Source organism: Mytilus californianus, unplaced genomic scaffold (assembly GCF_021869535.1).
Source record: "Mytilus californianus isolate M0D057914Y unplaced genomic scaffold, xbMytCali1.0.p SCAF_2, whole genome shotgun sequence".
Lineage (NCBI taxonomy): Eukaryota > Metazoa > Mollusca > Bivalvia > Mytilida > Mytilidae > Mytilus > Mytilus californianus.
The window spans coordinates 84,987,879-85,011,584 of record NW_026262668.1 but is presented as its reverse complement, the minus strand read 5'-3'; the positions used below and the strand labels follow the sequence as shown (position 1 = coordinate 85,011,584).

General features: G+C 32.0%; 1 protein-coding gene across 1 annotated transcript; it reads right to left on the bottom strand.

Moving 5' to 3' along the window:
- Positions 1-842: 842 nt before the first annotated feature.
- On the bottom strand, positions 843-10,368 carry LOC127730336 (cyclin-dependent kinase 2-like). Its single transcript, XM_052238708.1, has 8 exons — positions 10,191-10,368; positions 8,319-8,396; positions 5,927-6,047; positions 4,063-4,233; positions 3,367-3,468; positions 2,120-2,189; positions 1,403-1,536; positions 843-1,102 (listed from the first exon to the last, which is right to left on the bottom strand). The coding sequence occupies exons 1-8, from the start codon at positions 10,304-10,306 to the stop codon at positions 995-997; spliced, it is 900 nt and encodes a 299-aa protein (XP_052094668.1). The 5' UTR covers positions 10,307-10,368; the 3' UTR covers positions 843-994.
- Positions 10,369-23,706: the final 13,338 nt, after the last annotated feature.

Sequence of the window (23,706 nt, the reverse complement as noted above, 5' to 3'; positions counted from 1 at the left end):
AGACTTGTCAGTTGACAAGAGCAGTACGATGCTGTTTGGGGAATTTTGATAAAACTCTAAATGCTCACACAACCAGAAATATAATGTAAACTGAATGTACCTCCTTCTGAATAATTTATTGCAATATAAATATAAATCCCTTTTGACAAGAGAAATCTGACTTTTGTCAGAAATTTTTTTTTCACATGTGCAAAAGTAACCACATGTCATGGCCGCCATTTTGGTTTGTTTACAAATTTGTGAGGAAGCCTCTAGAACCATGACCAAAACATAAATAGTCTTCAGAAAATGTAAACTTTATACAATTATATTTTATCAATCATGATTATTTTCATCAATTTAAATTTGATTATTTAAAGAAATCAAATTATAACAAATACGATTTTAGTTTGGAGATTCTACACAAACATGCTTTGATCTATTTATAGCCAAATTAGTTTACCTGTGTGATAATGTAAATAATGGTTATTAATTTGTTTTCAAAACAAATAAAGACACAAACTATGGAGGGTAGATAATAATTCACATTTTTCAGGACATTTAATTTATTTTAATAAATATAGGATTTAAAAACTGCAAACAAATTTCATCATTATGTAATCAGCTGAAATCTTTTTAAAAAACATCGTGGTGATGTAACTGATAAAAATCACTCCATCAATCCTCCAGCCCTTTCACATATTTAGCAATTGTCAGGGTTAGTAACATCTCAGGATTAGATCTACTCATTATTGCAGAATATTCAATGAATATACATTCATCGTCTAATTGAATATATCGGATAATCGGATATTTTTAGCTGACATTTTGGGTATCCGATTTGCCGGAGTCTACTGACTTTGAGACAAAAATGTATAAATATTAAAAATCATTTTAAAAGGTATCATTTTTAAATCACTTCTGATTGGTCATTCTTTCTTCAGAAAATAGTTTTCTCTTCTACTTTCAAAGTAGAAATTTGATTTATAAGATCCATTTACATCATCCATTGTTTTCATTTCAGGATTTGGGGTGGTCTTTGTTTACAGACATTATTGAAGTATGGATGACTCAGAGCTGCTTTAGCTGATATTCTTTGGCTTGGTTCATACTTTAACATTTGCTGAAAATAAATTTTAAAGAATTCTTTAAAAAGAACATGATTTCATTATGAAAAAGAAAATATGTGGAACTGCCTTACACACAATTCCATATTTGATGTGGTAAGAGAACAGTACAATTTTACAGATGATTAAAAATGGCAACAAATATTGCACAAAAGTAAAACCTATCATATATATATTTTTCGACATCAGTGATTTTTTGTTCATGTAAAAACTATTACAAAACTTGTTTCTGTCTAAACCAAGACCTAAATTGTATGATTTTTATAACTAATAGAAATAAATATCTTTCAACTTACTTCCAACATGTCTAAAACATCTCCTGAAATATGAGGGACAGTACAGGAAATTGCCTGTTGAGGCCATTTAGGGAAAGTGGATTTAAAATCTGGTAACTGTGATACACCTGGCCATACTGTTTCATCAGGTGTCCCTGAAATATATGTATATTGCAAAACACTTAATGTATATACAAATAATTAATTGAGGTATGTAAGACATGCCTAGAGACCAGCATTAAATGCCCCACTGTTGCACATATTTGATCAGTCCATAGGCAGTAATTTCAACAAAATTGCATCCATTGTCTTGCTAAGCATACCTTACTCATACATCAATGTATCAGAAAACAGGAAGTGTTTGACAGATTGGAAAAACGTTCACAACTTACAACTCACCACTGTTAGCTGTTGACCAAATATGAATTCCTGTTCAGTAGTACCTTAGAAAAGTGTAAAAATAATTGATCTGCACTATTATCATTCAAACTTGTCCAATCCCTGGCTGATCTTAATCTTTATTATAAATCAGACAAGAATTAAAGGCATGAGACTGCTAACAATGCAATTTTCAATAGAATAAGACATAATTTCTGTAAAAATAAATGATCAATTCATGAATTGTTTAAAATTCAAGTCAATAGAGAGTTTGTGAAAAACTGAGAAAGCCAAAATTTGATACACTTTGAACATGTCTTGTAAACAACAATTTTTGGCCTGAATGATTTATTAACTAACCTAAAGTTCTGAATATTCTGAAGAGCTGGTCAATTTCTGAATCTCCTGGAAATAATGCTCTTCTTGTCATCTACAACAAAATATATGTAATTGGATTAATTGCATAATTTTCTCCTGCACAAAACCATTTCCTATTCATCTAATGTTAATTGCATAGCCTGACAAGTGGCCTTTCAGTTAATTGCATAGAAAAAAAACGCCAGATAGATATGCTTAGATAAAATCTGATGATCATTTTTACAAGAAACTGCAATTTAGTAAGTATATTGTCTTGAATGCATTCCCCATTTCCATTCTCAATTTTATTATTATCATTTTTTAATATCATATGCACTTTTGTATTGTTTACATAAAGTATAAAAAAGCTTTTCATTATTCTTCCAGGAATTCTATCACTATTGATCTTGTTTGACCCCGTACTTTTACATATCGGATATAAGTATACTTTGCTTAAATGCATAATTTTGTCTGACAAATAGGCTATGCAAAAAACGGAATCAATATTGCTCTTATTAATTTGACAGTTATGGAATAATAGTTTTGTAAATAAGATCTCTTATGAGTACAACTACATTTTCTCTATTTCAACCTGTTTGTTTTCTGAAATTATCATGCAGTCCACCATATTTAAGAATTTGCCCTATATTTAGACATTATTTCCTGCCAAAACTTATTGTTCCAAATGGTTGTCTAAATATTTGCATTAGTTCCATATTTTGCCCGATCGACATCTAGAATAGTATTCTGCTGAAATCTGTTCTAGGGGCCATATTTAACCTGCAGTGGAGCGTGAGTGTTTACTCCATGTTGAAGGCATATTTGTGACTTTGAGATGAATAGCAGCTATAACAGCACTGTTCTTTTGCTTTTTAGTTTTTATGGTGTTTTATGCCATGAAATCAATGAACTATATTGATCCTTTCCATTCAATTAAGTATAAATACTTATGTATAATTATATGCGTTATTGTCAAAAGAATTATTTTGAAGATGACTATTGCAAGAACAAATCCTAGAATCAGTTTTTCAAGCATACACAGGTATATATTGATAATATATATGAACTGTCCATGCCACTAATAAAATACATACATTAAATTAATGCTTCTGCCATACATTTAGTATCAGTAGCCAGGAACTTCATTGGTGATTGAGATTAACCCACTGACCGTTATAAAATGTTATGCATATCTGGGTTGTTTGGTCTTTTTATAGGTTTACTATATGTTTGTGTCATTTATTTCTTACCATTTCAGCAAATATACAGCCTAAACTCCAAACATCTACTGGTGTTGAATAAAACCTGCTTCCTAATAATATCTCTGGTGCCCTATACCATAATGTTACAACCTGTTAGTGTGAAATATTGTTTATAATATACTTAAAATCATAATTTCTTCAAAGTTTACGAATGTGTATAGACTTGGTTCTTTCACCCACAAACTGAATAAAGTAAAATGGAATTTATGTAAATGTCAATATCAATAATTAAAACAGCAAAAAAATGAAATGTATTTTATTTTATCCATCATATCAAAATTTAATTTCACAGGATATACTTAACAATATGTACGAAGTGATAATTCAGTTAAAATCACTCTTGCTGGAAAATTTCAGTGAATGCTTGTGTTTGTAGGCTATTTACTCTTAAACATCTCTGTATATATTCCATAGATAATGTCAGGCAGGGTTGTTAACCAGAATGTTATCAATTCTAATCACCATTCTTTTTTAAAAAAACATCACATTAACATTTAAAACATGTATAAAGGAAATAACAATTCATCTCATAAAGAAATACATGTACTAAATGTTACCTTCATTCATTTTAATCATAAAATCTGAAATCTAACTTATTGATTTCATGAGTTATTTGTTTATTAACTTTTTCCTCAATTCAAATACTTGAAATACTTAAAAAATTTAAAAATAAGTAAATCATACCTCATGTGTATATGTCCTAACTGGAACACCAAATGCCCTTGCCAAACCAAAATCTGCTAGTTTGATGTTACCATCCACATCTATTAGCAAATTTTGTGGTTTTAAATCTCTGTGTAGGACTCGATGTGCATGACAAAAGGCAACTCCTTGTAGCAGCTGGTACAGGTAACTCTGAATGCAAAAAATACAGACATCTATTTGTAAAGTCTGAAAATCTTTATATCAAGCTACTGTATGATAGATACAACAAAACATCCTAGTATCACATCAACAAAACAAACAAAGTTTACTTTTATGATCAAAAGAAATTTGACTCTTCCATGCATTCTTACAAGTTTTTGCTAATGTTACAGGCTTGCTGTGGTTAAGAGTTACAGGCTTGCTGTGGTTAAGAGTTACAATAGATCACTCAACAAAACTTTTTATTCACATCAATTTTCCTACCATGGACTGACTTTTCATGGTGCCTCCATCAAATAAACAAAATCGAAAGGGTTCAGGGGAACCTTGTGTTTAGCATATGACTGCTACTGTCAGTGAAAAAAATGTTGACGGCAAAATAATTAAATAAAAATTTGGCTCCAGATGCTGTCTCTGATCAAGAAGAAGCTTCTTTCCAAGTTAAATAAAATTCACTGAAGGTTTGACAAAGTTACTGATTTCTAAAAACTGTAAACCCCAAACTGTATAGAAATGCTTACTGCAAAAAAAATAAAATGGAGAATGTGTCCATGGGACACAGATGATGCACCTGCTTGCATATAACGTTATAAAGGGACATAACTCAAGAATGGTAAAAGTGACGCAACCCAAATTCAAACTTGATCTGTGTTTTGTGGAAATAAGCATTGTGTATAAGTTTCATAACATTTGGCTGAGGAAAACTAAAGTTAGAGAACAGAAACTAATTTTTGGACATACGGACAAGGGTAATAGTACTAATACTTAATGCCCCCTCTGGTGCGACGGGAATAAAAAACAACCAAAATCCATATATAAATCAGTAAAAAATTTGAAAATGGAAATAATATTTTAAAATTTTGCCCTGACAATGTTTTATGAACAAGAAGAAACTTCTGCCAAAGTTTTTTAAAATTCAATTTAGGCTTGACAAAGTTTTGATGTAAAAAATATATTAACCAGTTTCAGATTTCTTTTGTTAATGAGGACACAGATGGTTGATGTACAGTTTTTGCATTTAACTTGGGCATGTTGAAAATTAGATGAAAATAAACATGAAACTGTCAAAATGACAGCAAACTGAGTTTTTCTTACATTAATCAGTGTCACGGTTAAAGCAATGAAGGGTATATATTTTACTACTGAACAGCAAAGGTGAAAATCGTCAAAACCAATCATGACCTTCATTTTGTAACAAGAAACAACAAATAAAAATTTGAAAAGGATTTGATCAAACATACTGAAGTTATAACACAGAAACAACATAAAATCCAATTTCCAAATCAATCAAGGAAGACTACTCCAGAATAGCAAAAGTGAAAATCGTCAATATTGGAACTGACCTCCATTTTTTCATCAGTAACAACATATCAAAATTTGAAAAGATCTAGTCATAGGATTCTCAAGTTATTGCAGGGAATCAGCTGGAGCTGCCTGCTCATCGCACCACCCCAAATCAATAACTCTATTTTTCCATCTGATCAACATATTATAGTAAGCATATTCTTCTAAATATCTGTTACATCATTCTATAGTGTTCCATCACACAGTTGTTTCTATTAACAAAATTTACATAATTCTGAAAGGTGCAGCTGTTTCATTTCATTTTTTTGTTTTTATTGTGGGTTTGTGTTATATGTATATTTATGATACATGTACTATAAAGCTAAATTATCTTTGTTACCTTTATTAATGATGAAGGCATCCCTGAAGGGGGACAACTGTCCATGTACTTCTTCAAATCTTGATTTAAATATTCAAAAACTAGATAAAGCTTTTTCTCACTATGTACAACATCAAGCAATCTATAATAGAAACAACATTTTATTAGTGAAATAATCGTACTGTTTTTGAAGAGTACTCACTGTCAATTTGTGATTTGACGGTGGTAACTCTTCAAACACTGTTCTATTATCCTTAAATATTCTTCAAGGTAAAGTATTCCTAAAGTACAACATGTACGATCTCTATGTGTGTTACTGTAATGCCTATTACCCCTTTTTGTAATTAACCTAGTTATATTTGTATTGTTTCTCCAGATCATTAATATATTTAAGGGCACCATTAGTCATAGTGAGATGACCATGTTGACAGTAATCTAAAGAATTGCAATTTGTTGTTTTAGCTGTTGTTTAATTTAAAGTTATTATCACTAAAAAGATCTATATTTGTGTATGTCAGGAAGTTTTGTTTCATGCACAGTTTCCCCATTTTCTCTTTATTATTACTGCAAATGCGAGCCATATTTGTTTATGGGAGGATAATAAAATATCAATGTCAGCTGGCTAAATTGAAATGTTGTATGAAATGTAGGTACATCTGCACAAAAAATGCTGATATTAGCTTGGTTAAATAAAGTTTGACACTTGTTCTGTTGGTACTTACTTCTCATTGGTGCATATAGAAAATGGTAATATTTAATATTTTGGTCTGAAGCATCACTGAAGAGACATTAATAGTGGAAATGCACATCTGGTGCAGTAAAATTGGAACTGTTTATGTTATCATGGTTATTACACTTGTCAGTTACTTGGTTCAACTATAACTCAAATAAAACTCTACTATTGAACTTCTCATAAAAGTTGAACAGCATCTTTATTGATGAAGATCATTCATTGTTAACAAACAGTATCATCATTTCAGGAATTTCCCTTTTAAAATTCATGTTTGCTGATTGATTAACAAAATGTAAGATGCTTAAATTTGTGGTTATTGATCATGTTGATAGATTCTAAATAAGTGATAACCTTGTTACTTAACAGGTGAACTATATACATAGCTAGTTTATTACAATACACGAAGTTCGTTTTTCTACCGTGAGACCAACCATTCCCTGTGACCTTACATTACTCATAGAAAACTGTTTCAAAGTTATAAATTTAGGTCAACCCTTATCCCTGACCTGGTGTTTTCATGATGATTGAAAATTTTGTGGAAAATTATCATGTCAGAATACATGTCCATGCACTGTGATCTCTGGTGGCTGACTCTAGCACCAGATATTTTTCTGAAATTGGTAACAATTACAGACACTGACTGCTAGATATTTTTTGCGGACTAGTCTGAGAAAACATCTCAGAAAATTTCAGCAAACATCTAGGTATTCACCTCAAAAGCTAACAAAACCTTTAAACAGACTTATTAAGAAGGGATATAGTTACGATACTGTTGTCAGGTCATTAAAGATTGCATATTTTGGCTTTAATATTGATTCATTTATAGGGTCTTTGCATCGGAATTAAACATATTTATTCTAAAACCAGTTGTTGGCATGACACGGGTTATGTTCTTCTCATATATTTTATGATGGTATAATACTAAACCCCTAACAGGAGGGATTGTGCCTGATATTTATATGATGAAGACATAATCTTTCAATCAGATAATTGAGGTCTGGAGCTGGCATGTCAGTAACTGCTAGTAGTCTGTTGTTATTTATGTATTATTGTCATTCTGTTTATTTTCTTTTGTTTCCTATTCTGACATCGGACTCGGACTTCTCTTAAACTGAGTTTTACTGTGTGTACTGTTGTACGTCTGTTTTTTCTAAATTGGCTAGAGGTATAGGGGTATAGATCTCAAAAAACATGTTTAACCCTGCCGCATTTTTGCGCCTGTCCCAAGTCAGGAGCCTCTGGCCTTTGTTAGTCTTGTATCATTTTTAATTTTAGTTTCTTGTGTATAATTTGGAGTTTAGTATGACGTCCATTATCACTGAACTAGTATACATATTTGTTTAGGGTCCAGCTGAAGGACGCCTCCGGGTGCGGGAGTTTCTCGCTGCATTTGACCCATTGGTGGCCTTCGGCTGTTGTCTGCTCTATGGTCGGGTTGTTGTCTCTCTGACACATTCCCCATTTCCATTCTCAATTTTACATGCTAGTTTCAAAATAAAATGGTTCAATTTGTGAATTATATCAGTTGAAAATTAACTGGGAAAGGTTTTTTTTATAAACATATTAACTTTGAAAGGGAAGACACAATTATTGTCACAATATCAGAGTAAACTGTTTATATCAGAACATATGTCTGGGTTCAAGTTTAATACCTTACACTAAGTTTAATGAACATCTTACCTGACAACTGTTGGATGGTCAAGTTCTTTAAGTAAAGATATTTCCCTGATAGCTGTAGAAGGTACTCCTTCAGATTCTCTACAAAAAATATTGAAAAAAACAGCCATTTTACTTTCCGCTTTGGTTTAACCAGCAAGTAAAATGAAAATTATGAAATAAATTTGAATATCAACATTAAACATAAGAATAATAGGAATAACAAAAATCTACCATTGTACCAAAAATCAGATCGTCACCAGCAACTGATTCCTCTGAGAGAGAAAAATGAACCAACAACACATCTTCCAGTTTGCTTGTACCTGAGATTACTATAACCTATAGTTATAGTAATCTCAGTTTGTATTTATAAAAAAAAAACAGTTGTAGACATAATCTGTATATCGGTATATCAATAACTTGTTATTAAAAGTATATCGGAAACAGGTGTCCGTCCAACTCTTAAAGCACTCACATCTCACAACCAATCACTGCCAAGCTGTTGATCAAATATAAAAATCATTCTGTTGTGTACATGTAGTACTTGAGAAATGTGTGACTAAATTTATTACAGTTGCTTCAACTTACATGTATTGAAAAATTCAAAGTACATGTACAGGGACATGTTTTATTCAACTGCTTTCCCAACAAAACTAAGGTAGATTGTTATACACCATTGTGTAAATAAATTAATGTAGATTTAAGGCAAATTAAGTTTTATTGGGATAGTCTATAGATGACCACAGAATAGAAAAATAATGAAATTACTCAACCTGACTTCCATCTCTTGAAATATGCAAGTTGTACCTTATGTTTTATGAAGGTATATATTTTTTTTTAATGTCACTGTCAGAGAAAAGTCTTGTTTATATGTAAGTCTAGTGATCATTTTCTCCATATAGTCATGCCAATTTGCTGAGCACATGAATGTCACACAGGCACTTGCCTCTGAAAAAAAAATTCCTAAATACATGTACATACCTTCATATAACACAAGGTACTAAACTCACATTCTTGAAAAATGTCACACGGTGGCGAACTTCTGTTTTATTTCGATTTCTCAGTCGTCTACCCCACTAAAACTATTGCCGTAAATCTAAATTGATTCATCTACACAATGGTGTATAACACGCCTACCTTTGTTGTCGGAATTATTCGTAGCAGGCCTCCCCAAGTATGTCAACCATAATTATTTCGTCTTCCCACATTGCAGCTGATTGGGAATATAAGACTCGCAGTAAATGGTTACTGCTATGAATGATTCTGACAACAAAGGTAGGCGTGTTATACACCATTGTGTACATTAATCAATTAAGATTTACAGCATAACATTAACAAGTTTGAGTGCAATAGACAACCTAGAAAACTAAATATAACGGAAGTTCTCAACTGGGTGACATTTTTCAAAAATATGAGTTAAGTACATTGAGTTATATTAAAGTATCGGTGATTTTTTTTTCAGAGACAAGTGCCTACGGAATGTCGACCTGTAATGTTTTATTTTAAATGTCAGTATATTCTTTCCAACCATTGATTTTTCTTTAATTTTATGTTGGTACTTTTTATTCTCAGGATTCTTTGACCAAATTGTGATCACGACTACGCAAACATCTGAGGATCTATAATTTCTATAACTTATAAGTCTGCCTAGTTGGTGGTGTTTTATTACTTTTTATCCTCAGGATTCTTTGACCCATCATGATCACGGCTACTCAAATATCTGAGGATCTATTCTAGTTTGCCCTTATCCTTATTAGGATAATAATTCGTTCATAGAGATCTGTTGTCTGATTTGGGCAGCAATAGCTGAAAAACAGCATGTGTCATGACTGGACAGTGGACTTCCAAAAATTATGCATGTTCATAGACTATAAATTTTACATGAAAGCCACGTACGCATCAAGTCTGATTTTCTTCAGTGCTACAAGTCGACCTGTTGTTTTATCTCTTGCTTTGTACACAACTCCGTAAGTGCCTTCGCCAATCTTTTCTATTTTCTGAAAATTTTCCATTGCTGTCTGCTGGCAGGTTGTTGATTGCGAAACCGGAAACGTTTGGTACTGTTTTTGTTTACCATTTTCCCGCGCGTTTAATCCTTGTCAGTTTCGGTCATTTGATTGGTTTAAACGTACCCGTTGTATTTAAAGGTGGGCGTGTCATCCACGTGGCGCAAAAATATAAACAAACTGTAAATATACAAAAACACAAATATTTGCTGAAGTATGCACTAATCAATAAAAAAGATTGTTATTTTTGACTAGCCCTGTTTGAAATCTGTACAATGTGAGATGTTCAAAATATATTTTTATATACCAGAGGATTTAATTAAGTATATAAACCATATCTGGAATAATATAAGAAACACTGTCAGTCTAAGGAAAACTTATATCTCAGTGCAGTGAAAAATAGATTACAAGAAAGATATGAAAAATATTTCTTTTCACGTTTATCAGGTGAAGAACAAAACAAATCATATACATATTACAAGCTAAAAAGGGAATATAAACCTGAGACTTATACAAAATTGAATGTTTCGAAGCAACAGAGACATATATACACTGGAAACAAATGATGTCAGGAAAATGAGTGATGGTAGGGAAAATGAGTGACTTATTCTATGTTTTTTTCATTTATGCCCTCTGGGGAAACTGTCCTTAGCTTTCTTATCCAAAACCTTTCCCGAGCAAGTCTTTCGGCCCTAGTTGACCAACCCTCGTTGTGGTCTATGATTGTGAAATCTTGTAAGGTTTTTGAGATCAGCTTGGGCGTGCCCAGGTGATCTCAAATGACGACTTACGGGGAGGTCGGGCTTGCAGGTGTAGTCACTTCGGTGACCATTCATGCGTTTGTTGAATGATTGTTCTGTCTCGCCAATATACTGCATGCCACATCGACACTGAAGAAGGTATACAACATTCTGTGTTTTGCAGGTTACATTACAAAATATAGTGTACACAGACCCAGTGGAGTGGCAAGTAAATGTTTGAGTATTCAGTATTTGTTGGCAAGTCAGACATCGACGAATGTTGTTTACCTTCTTCAGTGTCGATGTGGCACGCCCAATCTGATCTCAAAAACCTTACAATCACTATCATAGACCACAACGAGGGTTGGTCAAGGGCCGAAAGACTTGCTCGGGAAAGGTTTTTGGATAAGAAAGCTAAGGACAGTTTCCCCAGAGGGTATAAATGAAAAAACATAGAATGAGTCACTCATTTTCCCTACCATCACTCATTTTCCCGACTGACATCATTTGTTTCCAGTTACTCCGGCTTTCTTACTTGACTCTTACAGTTTTAAGGATTCTTTTGGAATTTTTGGAATTTTACTAGTTTAAATACCAGGGTTTTTTTCATTTGGTAGGGATGTACAAGTACGCATCCACGTCCAATTATTTAACCTTAGCCCAAATTTACTATTATTTTTTCTTTTCATTATAAAACTGCCATTTATTTGGGATGATAAATACGCAGCCTCTGTTTGACATATTTTACCAGCTTACATCGATCAGTGCTGTTTTTTGGGGAATGTATTTACACGCAGTTGTTGTAACATCTTAACTGACGTCATTTTGGAATTTTAGAGTTGTGCCAGTTCATATCTCTAATTACTATTTTCATTTTAGGCATGTCTTTGAGTCGTTTTTTGGAAATTTTAAAAATTTATTAGCGTCTCTACATATGATGTTCGGGTGAAACTGTTTCACTTTTTTTATTGTATAGAATTCAAGATTGCTATAGTTTAATAATCAGAATAGATTGATCCGATTCATTTTACATCGTGCTCATACTGATGAAGGATATCTGTTATCCGGACTATTTATAGTTACATTTGTTCGTTTATTGTCATTTTTTGGTGATGTTGTACCCTTTTAGACTGGTTATATATTATATTTTGTAGTGTACTGTATCATATTTATATGATCCATCGCACCGTAAGATTTATCGTTGGCTATTATTCAGTCATTTATATATATATATATATATATATATATATATATATATATATATAAATGTATTATAATCAGAAATTCATCAGTGGGAATAACTGCATAATCATGATAATTTATGTGTGTGTCTTGTCTTTTTTGCTGTTTCTATAATTTTTTTTGGTACTTTCTGATTTTTATTAATTTCAGCAATGACCCTTTTGTACTGGATTTTATACTGAATAAAACTAGTAGGTTAGTTAGTTAGTTTTATATACAAATCCTTTGATGAACCTCTAAAGAGATGGTTCATCCTAAAAAGCTATCTTCTGACAAAACTTTAAAGGAAGTTGATTAAATCACTGAACAACTGTGATTACGGTTGGAATTTCTAATCATCATTTGACAGTCTCTATACAAATAATTTTGAAAATCCATGTGAACAAAATAAACTCTTTATCTACTACAAGTACGTGTCTGAAACTAAATAATTTAGATACAGAGAGATAATTTCACTTATCAAATTCAAACTTTGAAATTCGTAAACTTATCACAATATTTAGAGTATGTGATCATAATCTGGAACTTGACTATTGGTTAGATATAAAATAAAAATCTCATAAAAAAATCGAGACAGAAGAAACAAATAGGCAAAATAAAAACTCATAACTGTCATGGTAACCAAATTGACTCTCAAACAGAAGCAGCATATCTAGGACTTACGAAGATCCGAACTTTTAAAATTCCCACAAAAAGTTAATACCAGTGTTAACGTACTAAGATTTATAACAAGATTTTCTAATAAGTTTCTTAACAAATGAAATTGTACCAAATTAAGTCGGTAGAGCAGAAATATTCGTTGTTTAACATTTATTGGATGCAGATATCGAAACAGCTTCTGTGTATTTAACGACAGTTTTCCCTTTTATGATGGCAAGGTCCCTTTTAAACAATATCCGTACCTCTTGATCTTCGACAATGTTTAGATTTTATGTAACTGCGCGTGGATCTTATTTTAATCTCAAATGTTTAGTTTCAAAACCTCAGGGTACTTTTTTAATGTCATAGTCTGAAGTAGTTAAAGGTCCACACAAGGTCGTCCTTATGACGCCTTTACACTAAATTCATTTTATGTGTATTGACTGATACTTTAGTCTGGGAGAACATGATTTAATTATTAGTAGCTATTGACTTTGAACTACGTGTAGCTTTCAGAAACAGCGAATACACATATATCGGTATTGTGTCTTTTGTATTTATGTTGTGCAGTTACACCACTGTATCGGGTAATGGTATAGGGTTGAACGCTCACAAACATGTTTAACCCTGTAACGTTTTATATGTGTCTGTCCCAATTCAAAAGGCTGTAATTCAGTGGTTACCGTTGGTTGCTGTCTGTGCCTTTTATAGCAAACTATACGGTACGTGTTTTTATAATTGTTGAAGTCCGTTCGGTAACCTATTGTTGCTAAAATACGCTTCCTTTGGACTGTTAGGTAGTTGTCTCATTGGTAATCGTACCGCATTTCCTTATTGTATAAAGAACATGTATAATTACGAACTATATTTGCGCTAGACTTTTTATAAGTGTACAATAGAGTAGTTAATTCAGTACTATCGGCTGTTGGGCCTAATTAAGGTATTGGACGGAAGTAAAAGTTAACATATATAAACTTTAAAAAGTAACGTTTCTGATCCTCTGGTCTGTCTATTTGAAGAATCAGCTTATGGTACATAATAACTTGAGTTCCCTAGCAAAGGAGGCTTAAAAAGATAGATACACTGTACTTACATTCTGATTATATCAAATATAGGTGTGCACAATGCATGGAACATATTCACCAAGACAAGAGTGCACACGCTGAAATGTCTCGCCTGCTTTTAATACTTATCATGACTGAACATATGTTGAAAGTCTATATAATGAAGGTTTTACTACAAATATTATATAAACTTACCATTATCAATGATCCATGTAAATGAGATCAAGGTCAGAGGAGCCCCGCCAGACAGACAGGTACGCTTTACAATCATACCATACACCAAATATAGTCAGCCTATTGCATATATATATATAACATCTGAAAAACAAACCTAACCATGAAAAAATAACATTGACCAATTAACCATGAAATGAGATTAAGGTCAGATGAACCCTGCCAGACAGACATGTACACTACACAATCTTACACCAAATATAGTTGACCTATTGCTTATAATATTCAATATACTGACAAAACCATGAAAACTTGACATTGACCAATGAAAACGAGGTCAAGGTCATATGAAACCTACCAGACAATTTCCATACACCAAATATTGTGCCCAATTGCTTATAGTATTTGAGAAATAAACGAAACCACAAAAATTTGACATTGTAAATTCATTGAACCATGAAAAAAGGTCAAGGTAAGATGAAACCTGCCAGTCAGAAATGTACACCTTATAATCATTCCATACTTAAAATATAGTTGTCAGACCTATTGCTTATACTGAGCATCTGAGATACGGACTTAACCATGAAAACTAGTCCTTGATCACTGATCCACGAAATGAGGTCGAGGTAAGGTGAAACCTGTCTGACGGACATGTAGACCTTGAAAGGATGTTTTATACCAAATACAGTTATCCTATTGCTCATAGTAAATAAGTTTTTCACACGATAAAACAAAACTGTTTTCAAGCAGCCGGTGAACCATGATAATGAGATAAAAAAAAACAATGGACATGATAATATGACAGACGGAAACTTCGTAACATGAGGCATCTAGTGTGAAGCACCTTGGTCTTCTACCAGACGAGACAACCTGCTACACCTTTCATCGTTTTAATGATATTTTGACGATTCATTTTGCGCGTCTTTTTGTTCGGGCAAAATTTTGATATCTGTTAGATGTTAAGAAGTTTATTTTCGACAACAGCAAATAACACAAAAAGGTATAAAATTAACATTTAAGACCAATTGTGCCCGCTGCTCGTGACAGTATTTGCAACGAAAGAATATGTTCTGACAGGAATGCTAATTGTGAATTCTCTAGATTTTTTCTTGTCATTGACAACAGGAAGGATGCCACTCTAGAGGACTCACGAACTGTTCGTCCTTCCAGAGCACTTGAATTTTCTCCCAGTTCTTATCACGGTACGTGTTGTTCGCGAGTTTTGCTATAAGATAGAACTATAGACGAAAAATTAGAAAGAGACAACGTTTTATGTGCTATTTTTATGTTTGCATATTTCTTGTGTAGTTTTTATTGATGTACTGCACGTGCTTTGGTGGTTGTTCACTTTCTTTGACATCATACAACACTCAGGAATAAATGGTTCAGACGTTGTTTTTTTTTTTTCAGGAAGAAATATTTCTTTGTGCAAACATTCAACCGAAGTGGAATACAATGGAAAAAAAGTTTTGGTGTCAACGATGTTAGTAAATTTAGTCTCCACTTTTGTTTACCAAATTTCATTATCCTTAATATTAAAATGCAATTGGTCAATGTCATCCCCAGACTATTCATAAACAAAAGTGTATACGCTGAAATGAATTATTCTATACACATAATATAATTGACCTATAATTAATGGTAATTGAGACACTAACCTAATCAATTAATGTTGTCCAATAAACCATGAAAATATGATGAGCCACGTCAGACGGACAGGTATCCCCCTTACAATAATTCTCAATTTCCAAGTACATGTATAGTTTACTTATTTCTTATAATAAAAGTAAACCCGATTCTGAAAATGTTACATTCATCAATGAACCATGAAAATAAGGTCAAGGTCAAATGAACTTTGTCACACAGACATTACAATCATTTTGTACACATAGTTGCCCTGGTGCTTACATTCATAGTATTTGAGTAATGGACCTGGAGAACAGCAATAAGAGCTGTGCATGTCCGAGGTCAAGATCAAGGGCAAATATAATAGTAATTGACCTATCACTTTAATATAATCGTGAAAACTTGACGTTGACCAATGAACCATGAAAAATGAAAATGAGGTCAAGGTCAATTGAACCCTGTCAGATCCTGTCAGAACAACTTGTTACCTTGTAATAAATCTAAGTATAAAAAAATAGTCCCATTCCTCATAATATCCAAAACTATAAGCTCAAGGAACCCCTATTGCTCACTTGGGTTTTTGCATAAAATTGATAACATTTCCCATGCAAAAATTGAATATTTTCTTGCATACAATGCAAAAATTACTAAAAAAAAAATAATTTAAGGGAAATAACCTTCTTGTCTTTGTTGCATATCTTATTTTGCTGATATTTTTTGTTATTTAGTTATTTTCTATATACAGTAGTAACATAAAACACAAAATGGGTAAAATGTGTTATTCCAAAGCAATCAAAACTTTAAGGAGGCAACTAATGATTTCAGTTATGTTGACTTATTTGCAGAAATTGTCCACATCATTTTTGCTATTAAGAGTCTCTATCTATTATAGTTTTCAACATCATAGTCAAAACCTCAATCAAAGTGCTTGTGAGCACTAAAGGGTAAAGATTGCTTTCATTTTGCAATTTTGTGAATTTTAAAATAAATATTGAATTGTATTTTGCTAGGCAAGTTACAAATTTGAGTTGGAGTTATCTTCCTTTGTTCATGATTTTATATTTCAACAAATGGAAGTTTTTAACGACATTGACTGGCTATACAGCCCTTGCACGGTCGGATTTTATATTTGTAGTTGAAACCCTATTTTTATAAGATTCATACACCATGCATTACTTATGTAATTTTTAATAAAAAAAAATGTTTACCTGACAAGTATGGTAATTCAAATACACATCATATTGTAACTTAAATATCAAAGTATAACATATCATCAATAAATTGCATGACATTGACTGGATAGAATCTAAATAATGATCACTTCACTGCACTATTTTGTTTGAACTATCACAGGTAGTGATCAACCTTGGAAGATATAGATATCGTCAGTACCACAGGGTTTTGATTGCATTTCATTTCATGCAATCTTTACCCCAAAATATAAATGTTTTTCAAAAATAAGTTACAATACTTGCATTTTACTTCTTTGTTCTATTCTAAGCCTTGACAGCAATGTTGGTTGGCTTGCTGTATCATCAAACACCTATTTTAAAACTAGATACCCCAAGGATAATAACAACCCTCTGAAGTTTTTGGAAAGTTAACAGACACTAAGTTGTGAGATATGCTCACATGGCCCTTTAGGTCAGGCGTGCTAAGAATCAAGTGAAACTAGACAAAGTGATGCCCCCGCACTCCACTCTGAAGTAACTGTATTATAACAATGTCAATGGAGAACTTTTTAAGATACACAAAGTTGAGCATGGGAGCACTTAGGTTTATTTTCCACGTTTGGAGGAATTATCCAAGTATATACTCCAAAAATGACAAAGTTCAACTATCTTCCAAAAGAGCGAATATTAATAAAAATCAAAACCCTGACCAAATGCACACCTTCAATATATGTACAAACAGCCAGCAAAGTGAAAACTTCCTAGCATTCAAACTGTAGGAGTTATCTGGAAACCCTATGTACCTCTTATGCAAGTAAATACTCCAAAAAATGACAAAGTTCAACTATCTCCCAAAAGAGCAAATATTAATAAAAATCAAAACCCTGACCACATGCGCACCTTCAATATATGTATAAACAGCCAGCAAAGTAAAAATGTCCTAGCATTCAAACCATAGTAGTTATGTGGAAACGTTATGCACCTCTTATGCAAGTATATACTCCAAAATTGACCAAGTTCAACTATCTCCCAAAAGAGCAAATATTTATAAAAATTTGTAAGTGTTCCGCGGAACCCAGTGTCTTGCCTACTTTTGGTGTTGTCTATGTTTTCAGTGTGAAAGGGGAATGCACATAATAGATACAGTTAATGAAATGGTTTATGAATCTAATAAATGTTTTAAAAACTTAAACTGCAGACTGTATGTAATGTTAACTGGAAGAAAAATTTAAAGTGTATTTATATGGAAAAACAGGACATAAATTTTTACAAAATTTGCTTCTAGATACTAGCTTTTGATCATAAACAAGCTTCTGTCCAAGTTTGGTACAAATCCAGGATAGTTTAAGAAAGTTATTAAAATTTTAAAAACTTTAACCACAGAGTGAATGTAATGTTAACTGGCAGAAAAAACTAAGTCCATTTAAAAGTAAAATACGAAAAAACAGGATTTTTTTTTTCAAAATTTACTTCTGGATACTATCTTATCATAAACAAGCTTCTGTCCAAGTTTGGTAGAAATCAAGGATAGTTTAAGAAAGTTATTAAAATTTCAAAAACTTTAACCACTGAGTGAATATTTGTGAATGCTGCCGCCGCCGATGACGACGACGGAATGTAGGATCGCTATGTCTCGCTTTTGCGACAAAAGTCGCAGGCTCGACAAAAATCAAAACCCTGACCACATGCACACCTTCAATATATTTACAAACAGCCAGCAAAATGAAAACTTCTTAGCATTCAAACTATAGGAGTTATGCGAGTATATACTCCAAAAATGACAAAGTTCAACTATCTCCAAAAAGAGCAAATATTAATAAAAATTAAAATCCTGACCACATGCACGCCTTCAATATATGTATATGTACAAACAGCCAGCAAAGTGAAAACTTCCTTAGCATTCAAACTGTAGGGGGAGTTATCTGGAATAACTATATATCCATAATGGGACGGACTGACGGAAGGACGGAAGAAAGGACAGGGGTAAAACAATATGCCCCCCAACTTTCAGTTGCAGGGGCATAAAAAAAAGTTTTTAAGTGGTCATTGAATAATGAGAATGAGGAAAAGGACAGCAGACATATGCCAGACAGAAACTTCAGACCATAAGGCAAATGTAAACCAGCTATGGATTTTCTAACTAGCTGCTACTCAGACTTTATAAAACGTCATCAGTGTCTGAGCAGAAAGTTGATGAACCAGGGTTATGTCAAAGAACGTCTCGCTCGTCCTTTTTCTAAAAAAAGTTCATCGTAAGATACCAAGACCTTGTTGATAAATATTAAGTATCAACTTCACAAATAATACATGATGGTCTTGAATTATAGATTCTAGGTATTGACGTTGTTTATCATCTTAATTATGTTTTATAGTGTTCTTTTTATTTGACTATGTATATTTCTACATTAACTCTTTAGTCCATTTTTTGTAATATACTTTTGGCATGGCTCTGTATTCAATTATCTCGCCATTGTGTTATTGTGCTAGTGTCATTTTTGTATTCTTGTCTTTCATTTTTGCTTATGTACTTTGTCTATTGAGTGCCTATATGCCATTTTGTTTTTTCTTTGTTGAAATAGTTATTTGTTTTTATAGTGATTAAGATTATAACACAATGTTGACTGCTGTACCCCAATTTTTCACATTTTTACTTATTATGTCTGTTTATTTTGCTCACACATTGTTGTCAATATAATGGAATTTTATGCAACTGTCATACACGTGAGAGGTTTAGCTAGCTATAAAACCAGGTTTAATCCACCATTTTCTACATAAGGAAATGCCTGTACCAAGTCAGGAATATGACAGTTGTTTTTCATTCGTTTGATATGTTTGAGCATTTGATTTTGCCAATTGATAAAGGAAAGTTGCTGGACCATGATCTAGGGGGCAGGGCCTATAAATAGTGTCAAATTGAAATGTGCTGAAAGTACTTTGTAGGATCTATCACCAGTAGTTCCTATCAAACTGACTTTAGCAGAAAACTTATAACAATCGTGACTTTCGTTGCAGGCAAGAAAAAAAATACCTGCAATTTCAACCCTATGTTCTATTATTACCGGTAGCCGTATTATATGATCAACCTAGACAAAAATCAAAAACTTCAAAGAAGACATCTTATAGACGAAACAGACAAATTTTTGTTTCAATCTACAGAGCAGTTTTAGAGGAGATCTTTATAGAAAAGTTTACAGACAACAGTTAAAAAGACAACAGATGCAAAGTGATGGAAAAACCTCAAAAGGCATTTTAGAAACCTTAGAACATATTAATTTAGGACTGAAAGACAGGAATAGTTTGTTAGATAGTCATTTAAATTGTTTTCCAAATTTTCATTCACTGTTATGTCATTTAATTTTGTCTAGAAAGATTCTTTGGTAGTCTTGGAATGCATTAAACAGCATTGGATTAGGAACAACCATAGAGAAAAGTCAGGCAGATAAATTCTTAAAAGCATATATTACATCAACTTTATTATTACTTTACATCAACATAATAACTGTAATAATTTTACACCAAATGATCAGCTTCACTGCTGGACGGAATGCTTTAACATATAATTATAAAATTTGACCAAGAATTGTAAATTTAATAGACCAATAAAATTTCTGAAATTTATATTATGATCTTAGTAATATGGAAATAACCATGCACTTTTGTAAAGACCAAAACATATTTCTGAGAATTTATCTTATAATATGACTGAGTTTGACATATCTTTGAATAACCCATGGGAATGTTACAGTGAACTTCAATTTAAATTTGCATAATTGCAGAAATACTTGGACAATTCTCCTAGTAAATACAGTATCATATTTTAATATCAACTAACAACAACATATCTGTGTAATTTTCTTGATTCCAGATTTTTTTTATTCAAATTTATAGGCTCAAATGATTTTGATTTTACCGGTAACAAATGTTAGAAAAAGTCAGTTGAGTACATTTCAACTGCTTTCAATGATATTCAAAATACTTAAGAAAATAATTCTTTTTTACATTTGTTTTTTGTGATAGCAGTTGGGCAAGATTGTGGAAAAGAAATTACTTTTAAACAGTTAACCCTGTATTACATAAATTAATAAGTAATAAGTTACTGTCACCTAAATAAACATACCAAATACAATAAAGTTTAGAAAACATGGACTTCACTAAAAAAAATTATAACTTTATTTATTTTGTGATTTTACAAATGTTTACATGACAATATATAGAGGCTAAAGTAAGATATTATTAGATGTCTACATAATTCCCATTCACTATGTTTCGTGTAAGAAATCTTACACTAACTTGCATATGGTACCAACTATGGTTAACTTTGTTCCTTTTGGTGAATCTAATATGGAAACCACACGGTTGGGCATGTTATATATGATGGTCAGGGCAGATGAAAAATTAGGTTCAGCTGAAACAGTTCTGCCAAAGTTTGCTTTTGTGGTTTCATGTGGAAAATAAAATATGTAAGTTTGATGCAAAAGCAAAAAGAACATTTTCAAAGAAACTTAATTTCCAATCAAAATTAAAAGCACATAGGTTATTGCTAGTTCATGATTGCATCTTGATAATTATGGAATTTTAAGAACATTTATTGAAAATGTGTTTCCTAAAATTTCAACCAGTTTAAAGTATACAAGACAAGTCTACAAGAATCCAAAATATAGAGAATTGATATCAAACATCTAAAATATAACAAATTAATTTTGAACAAAAACAAACAATTCAAAAACATCATAAAATATTATTATACATTTAGTGTTCTTCTACATAAAATACATGTTTTGTAAATACAATCCTTGTTTTTCATAACATTTAGGTCTGTTTTGCATACATTAATAACTACTTCCACATGTAGAGAAAAAACAAACAAAAACATATTATCTGTGTTCATGTTTATTGAGAGAAAGCTGTACTGCATTTGGATATCTGAGAAAGGATATCAAGGAGTTTTCTGCTGCAAACAGTTAAATGTTAGAATTTCAATCCAGTGCAAAACTGCAAAAACTATCTGAATAGCCTATATATAGATATGAGCCGAGAAATTTTGCTACAAGATGTCTGTTACAAAGATGTTAATGTGTGTAAATATCATTTTTGTCAGCTAAATTTTTCTTCTTGTCTAAATAAAGACATGAAAATGGATACCAAGGATGCGAGTTCATTTGCAGAATATCTAACTTAAGATTTGTGAAAAAGGTCATTTATTCAGAATATCATAAAGCATTATACAACTGACAGTGATGGACAATTATGTCATAAAACAAAACTGAATAAATGACAACAATTGCAAAGGTGGGGAATAAATACCGCCACCCATCAGTAAACAAATTACAAAACATAAACAAACAAAATTATACAATCAACATTAGACATAATAAAATAATAAAAATAAACTTAGTAAAGAGGGTGTAGGTGGGTGGAAAATTGAAAATCTTTACTTTTCTTGCAAAACAAAAATAGCGTCTAGTAGCATCCACTGCAATTGCGATAATGCGGGCGCAACCAGACGCTTGTTAAAAGTTAGCATGCACTTTATCCTCATTGGTCAATTAAAATATTTGTGGCCAATGATAATTAGTATTGACCCTGATCATGCCATGACCATGCTGACCTTGACTGCCTGTAATCAAAAACTTGCATTATTCCTAGACAAAGACCATGGAAATTTTCGGTTTCTTATTACAACACTGATAAGAAATAAACTCTTTACAAGTTGAAACAGTAGCCTATATAGCTAAAAAGTAGTGTATAAAAATTTACTGCCAAAAATGTTTTTATTACCATAAAACTGATTTTTGGGAAAGGCCTTGGCTCAAAACTGTTTTGTCCAAAAACTAAGTGTATAATGGCCATTTTTTGACATGTTTATTATGCCATAGTGACATGAAAAGTGACCTTTCTGCAATAAAGCGTCAAAATCATATCTACATGTTCATTTATCAAAAAAATAAACAAAATTTTAAAAGTCTCGAATAATTAAATTATTTTTGCAATTTTAGGGGCCAAATAATGGTTCTTATTATAAGTCCTCCTTTAAATGCATAATCTTGCACAAACTCTACAAAAAAGAAATATATGTACAATTATTTTGTACTTAATAATTTTACAAAAAAATTCTTATCTAATCTAATCAAAAGAAAATATGGGTTGTTTGTATTTCTGGAAAGTATACTTTATGTAAATTCTTGGGATTAGTAATTGATTTCTTTATTTGATAAAGCCATGTCATTTTTCTCAATGACAACAAATCATATTGACTATGCTACCTTCTCAAAATACAACTAAAGGTATTTAGTGTACCATTAACATATACATTTTGGACCTACAAAACTACAGGGCAAAATTGTCAATGTAGAAATCTTTCGTTGAACAAATTTTATGATGAACAGAAGCCAAAACAAAATGTTTAACCGTAAATGTATAGCAAGATTAAACATGTTGAACTGAGCTATTGCTCACTATTGATACCCTCAATGTAAGTATCAGTTGACATGATGAGCAATGAATCTGAAAATGCATCAAACGGTATACCATGCTAACATGAAGCTTGATTCCAAATTTCAGAAAGCAATGATTTAGAGTTCCTCAGAAAATGGGATGGAAATTTCATACAGGCCATTATGTGTAATCAAAATGTTCCAGAACTGAGTTTTTCAATAAAATATAAACAGACTATATTCTTAAACAAGAATGTGTCCATAGTACACGGATTCCCCACTCGCACTATCATTTTCTATGTTCAGTGAACCGTG

Excerpts from the sequence above, each read along its gene's own strand:
- LOC127730336 (XM_052238708.1), bottom strand. The coding sequence starts at position 10,306 with ATGGAAAATTTTCAGAAAATAGAAAAGATTGGCGAAGGCACTTACGGA. Across the intron at positions 6,048-8,318 it reads GACCATCCAACAGTTGTCAG|ATTGCTTGATGTTGTACATA; the intron begins GTAAGATGTTCA and ends TTTCTATTATAG. Across the intron at positions 1,103-1,402 it reads ATGTTTTAGACATGTTGGAA|CAAATGTTAAAGTATGAACC; the intron begins GTAAGTTGAAAG and ends ATTTATTTTCAG.